Source organism: Dioscorea cayenensis, chromosome 15 (genome assembly GCF_009730915.1).
Source record: "Dioscorea cayenensis subsp. rotundata cultivar TDr96_F1 chromosome 15, TDr96_F1_v2_PseudoChromosome.rev07_lg8_w22 25.fasta, whole genome shotgun sequence".
In the NCBI taxonomy this organism is placed as follows: domain Eukaryota; kingdom Viridiplantae; phylum Streptophyta; class Magnoliopsida; order Dioscoreales; family Dioscoreaceae; genus Dioscorea; species Dioscorea cayenensis.
The window spans coordinates 6,889,722-6,894,114 of NC_052485.1; the positions used below are offsets into that span (position 1 = coordinate 6,889,722).

General features: G+C 39.3%; 2 protein-coding genes across 2 annotated transcripts; both read left to right on the top strand.

Annotated features, from left to right (window-relative positions):
* The first annotated feature begins 247 nt into the window (after nucleotides 1-247).
* On the top strand, nucleotides 248-1,758 carry LOC120277650 (protein ALP1-like). Its single transcript, XM_039284507.1, has 3 exons — nucleotides 248-292; nucleotides 418-921; nucleotides 1,009-1,758. The coding sequence occupies exons 1-3, from the start codon at nucleotides 248-250 to the stop codon at nucleotides 1,756-1,758; spliced, it is 1,299 nt and encodes a 432-aa protein (XP_039140441.1).
* A 520-nt stretch (nucleotides 1,759-2,278) lies between these two features.
* On the top strand, nucleotides 2,279-3,741 carry LOC120277651 (uncharacterized protein At2g29880-like). The gene is made up of 2 exons (XM_039284508.1): nucleotides 2,279-2,644; nucleotides 2,732-3,741. Exons 1-2 carry the CDS (start codon nucleotides 2,279-2,281, stop codon nucleotides 3,272-3,274), a joined length of 909 nt encoding a protein of 302 aa, XP_039140442.1. The 3' UTR covers nucleotides 3,275-3,741.
* The last annotated feature ends 652 nt before the right edge of the window (nucleotides 3,742-4,393 follow it).

The window sequence follows — 4,393 nt, forward strand, 5'->3', positions numbered from 1 at the left end:
AAGTTGTTTATTACATGTTCTTATGTGTCATTCATGTTTATAATGGTTTGGTTTGGTATTACTCTTTCTTATTCCTTATCATAGCTTCTTATTGTGTACTTATTATTTTGTGTTATTCACAGCATACTGGTTTATTTGTTTGTGGTCTGTATGTTATTTTTTTTTAAACTGATTTGTTTCATACATTATTATATCATATTGGTTTATTTCTTGTTCTTATTCCTAAACATGGCATTTTATTGTGTACATGGTCTGCAGTGTTATTGATAGCATGCTGGTTTATTTCATTGTGGTTTGTTCCTTATTTTTTTGTTCGGACTTATTTCCTATTATAATTTGCACTTTACCGACTGGTGTGTACCAAATTCAGTTTGTAGTTGCATGTTCATATCATTGACGTTGTCCATAATTATGTAGATGGATAACTGGATTGTTAATGACCGTGTAAGGCCGTTGGTTGCCGCGTTTACTACCGTTGTTGTGGTTGTTGCCTGCATAATTGAGGATATGCATGTCTCTAAGCCAGGGAGAAGTAAGGAACCGTCCATGTTTCGAGACTTGACTAGGAAAAGACATATGGAACGTATTTTAAGGAGTGGTCGTGATTATTGCGTGAGCTATCTTAGGATGGACGTAGGTCCTTTTATGCATCTAGCCTCGATCATGCGTGACAAGCATCTCCTTCAGGACACACGGCACATATCTGTGGAGGAACAGTTAGCAATTTTCTTACATATTGTTGGTCATAACACAAAAAATAGGACTATGAGAATTGAGTTTGTCCGATCCGGGGAGACAATTAGTAGATATTTTAATTGCGTGCTCAGAGCTGTTTGTGCTGTTCGAGATGATTTTGTTCATTCCCCTAGCTCCACTTCTCACCCAGAAAAATGTAATCCCAACTGGTATCCATTCTTCAAAGTAAGTAAATTTGGCATATAACATAAATTTACTCATTTGATGAATAATCATTCCTTCCAATTTCCTTCATATACTTTTCTGGTGTAGGACTGTATAGGGTTGTTAGATGGGACGCACATTGATGCGTCCGTCCCACCTGAAGAAATGCCTCGGTTTCGTGGTCGTAAAGGCCCAACCCAGAATGTGTTGGCTGTTGTTAATCCTGATTTGCATTTCACTTATGTGTTGGCGGGTTGGGAGGGATCAGCGAATGACTTCACTGTTTTAAAAGATGCACTAGCAAGACCACAACCTGAAGGATTAAAATTGATAGAAGGTAGGAGACCGAGTACTAGTGAATTAATATATTACACGAATGACCAATTGACAGGTGTCATTATTGTAGGGAAGTATTATCTTGTAGACGCTGGTTATACTACTATGCAAGGGTTCATAGCACCGTATCGAGGTGTTAGGTATCACCTGAAAGAACACAGTGGAAGGGCACCAACAAATCCAAAGGAATTGTTCAACCTTCGACACTCGATGCTACGGTCTCGTGTAGAGCGTGCTTTCGCAATCTTGAAAAATCGTTTCAAGATTCTTACATCACACCCTTTCTTCCCTTTTAGGACACAAGTTAAATTAGTTCTTGCATGTTGCATATTGCATAACTATATAGCAGGTGCTGACCCAAACGATATGTTGATGCATGAAGAAACCACACAAAATGATGAGCAAATCATGTCAACACAGCCCCGGTCACAGCGAGAACAACGGGAAGAGAATCGGGCTTGGATTGAACTTAGAGACAAGATAGCAAACGACATGTGGATGACTTATAGTGGTTTTCTTTGATTAGAAAAAGTTTGCCTTGTGAACTGTTTGTTTTACCTGAATTTTTTTCCTTGGATGGATTTACTTCGTTAGACTATGATGTCTAGAGTACATCTTTTCATCTTCAGTTGTTGAGTTGTTTATCTTCACCTGCCGATTATTTTCATAATTCCTTTGTTATTTCCATTTGTTGATGCATTTACAGCTTCATAGTATTATCGCTTGATATTTCCCTTGTTTATTTCATTGTATTCTGTCATTAGTTCACTTGTTCTATGGCTTCCTAATTCCATTGTATGTTCGTATCATTCTGTCCTTTGTTGTTTTCATGGTAAACAGTGTCATATTTTGGTTTCTTTTTCCATGATTCACTTGTCTTTATAATGACGCCGCAGTTTCTTTTGTTTTCCCTTGACACATAATTCATTCGTTACCATGATATGAGATATGGATGTGTATGGTTCTGTACAAGCAGCAGTTTACACCAGATAGATTTAAGAATCTTACGTAGTTATAATTTTCCAATAGAATTCCAGCTACGATGGAGGGCATTGAGCGTACGACGGAGAAGTCATCATCAAAGGCTTCTGGCAGCAAGCGCGGTACCCCTAACAAGCGATGGAAGGCTGAATATGATGCCTTCTTGATCCCAATTCTGGTGGAACAAGTACGAAAAGGGTTGAAATGTGACAAATCATTCAAACGAGCAGCATTTGTCTTTGCTGCTGTTGCTGTAAATGCTAGGTTTAATACTGAATTCAGTGCGGAGAATGTTGAAAATCATTATCGAACTTTGAAATCACGGTACGCAGAGATAAAGAAAGTGAGAGAACTCAGTGGTGCCGGATGGGATGATGCCACGAAGACCATCACCCTTGATCCCGTGGTTGCCTTAACATATATCGAGGTAACATGAACCGACTTTACATGTATTATTTGCATGATAGGAGCATGATTATATCTGTACCTTGTCGTGTATGGCACTGTAATATAGGCACACCCGGCAGCAAAGGCTTTCATAAACAAACCAATTGAGCATTATGAGTCATTGAGGGTTATATGTGGGGAGGACAATGCAACGGGCGTGTACGCGACGTCTGTGTTCGCTGATTTGGGAGAAAACTCAGAACACGAAGGCAACAATAACAACAACTTTGATGAAGAACCAATAGAACAACCAAGTGATGATGATGCTGATGCGAACTCTGCCCCACCTGCTGTCAGCAGCCCTGTCAGCATCCCTGCAACCTCATCAACACCAAGGTCTCAACGCTCAAGTAGGGGTTCCAAAAATCCTTCAATGATGGGTGATCTGATTGTTGTGGTGGGAGAAATGGCATCTGCTATTAAGAACCCCACACACTGGACAGAAAGCTTGTATGCCAAGGTTATGGAGGTTGATGGTTTTGAAAAGAAGGAACTTGTTCAGGTGTTTGATTTTCTGCAATTCCGTGAGATTGAGGCAAGAGGCTTCATGGTGAAGGACATGGACCTGAGGAAGGATTGGATAGAAACTTTTCTATCCAGGATGGTTTGATTTAGCACCTACTGCTTCGGCCTCACTTGACTGAACCCTGCTTCTAGTAACTAGTTATTTTATTGCATGGTTGTGCATTGCATGCATCAGGACTGCCTTATGTTTTGTGATGGGTGAACATAGCATTGGACACCTTGCTGTGGTTGCATCCATTCATGCATTTCATGTTTTGTCTTTTGCTTTCATGTTTGACTGGACATGCTTATCTTTATGTTGCTCTGCATGGTTGGGATATATGTTTGTCTGTCACTATGGTTTTCTGGCTCTTATTTCCTTTGTTTTTGTGGATTTCATTTCAGGTAATGTAGGATGGCAATGATGAAAGGCAAATTGTGACATTGCACTGAGGCACTGTTCTCTAATATGACGCAAGAGTTTAAATTGGAGCGCAGGCGGGGCAAAATTGAGGGGCACTTCGATGCCAATCTTTTGCAGCCTTTGTGCATCTAATTTGCTTGAGTGTCAACGTAGCGTTACATTGTTGTTTTTAAGCATTATTTGTATTTTAAGGGTTTCGTAAGTATTTTATTTTTTTTCGCTTTAACCTCCTTTCCATGAGATTATTTTTTCTTAACGGATTTATACAAGCGTGGCGGGGCAATCAGGCGGCACAGAGTGCCACCATTGCAGCCACTTTATATAGGATTTGGTCCCTTTGGTTGTTTTTTTTTTCAAGAACATGTGCCAATGAATGTGCTTAAATTGTTGCTATTGCTACCACCTGAGCCATGCCAAGCAAACACGAATTGCTTCGAAAGAAAGTCAATATTGAGGAACTGAAAAGGCATGTATTGGCACGTACGACAAGGTAGCATTTTTTTTCCAGTAAAATGCATCATACGATGATAATTATTTCTTTATCAATAATCTCGTAATCTTATATCCTTAACTGCGTCTAATTTTACACTTTTTGTCACAGTTATTTTTTTCTTCTAATCATTGATTTGTTGATGCTTCAGTTGGTTGATATTTAATGAAGACATAGTTCGGAATTGCTTCAGTTGTAGAGGACCAGAGCAAATGGCAATGTTGTCAAACATGCCAGCCTGATAATCACATGTAGATCTTAAAATTAATTCATTCAAACTTTATCCAGTACTACTTCTTTTGGTGTGTGCT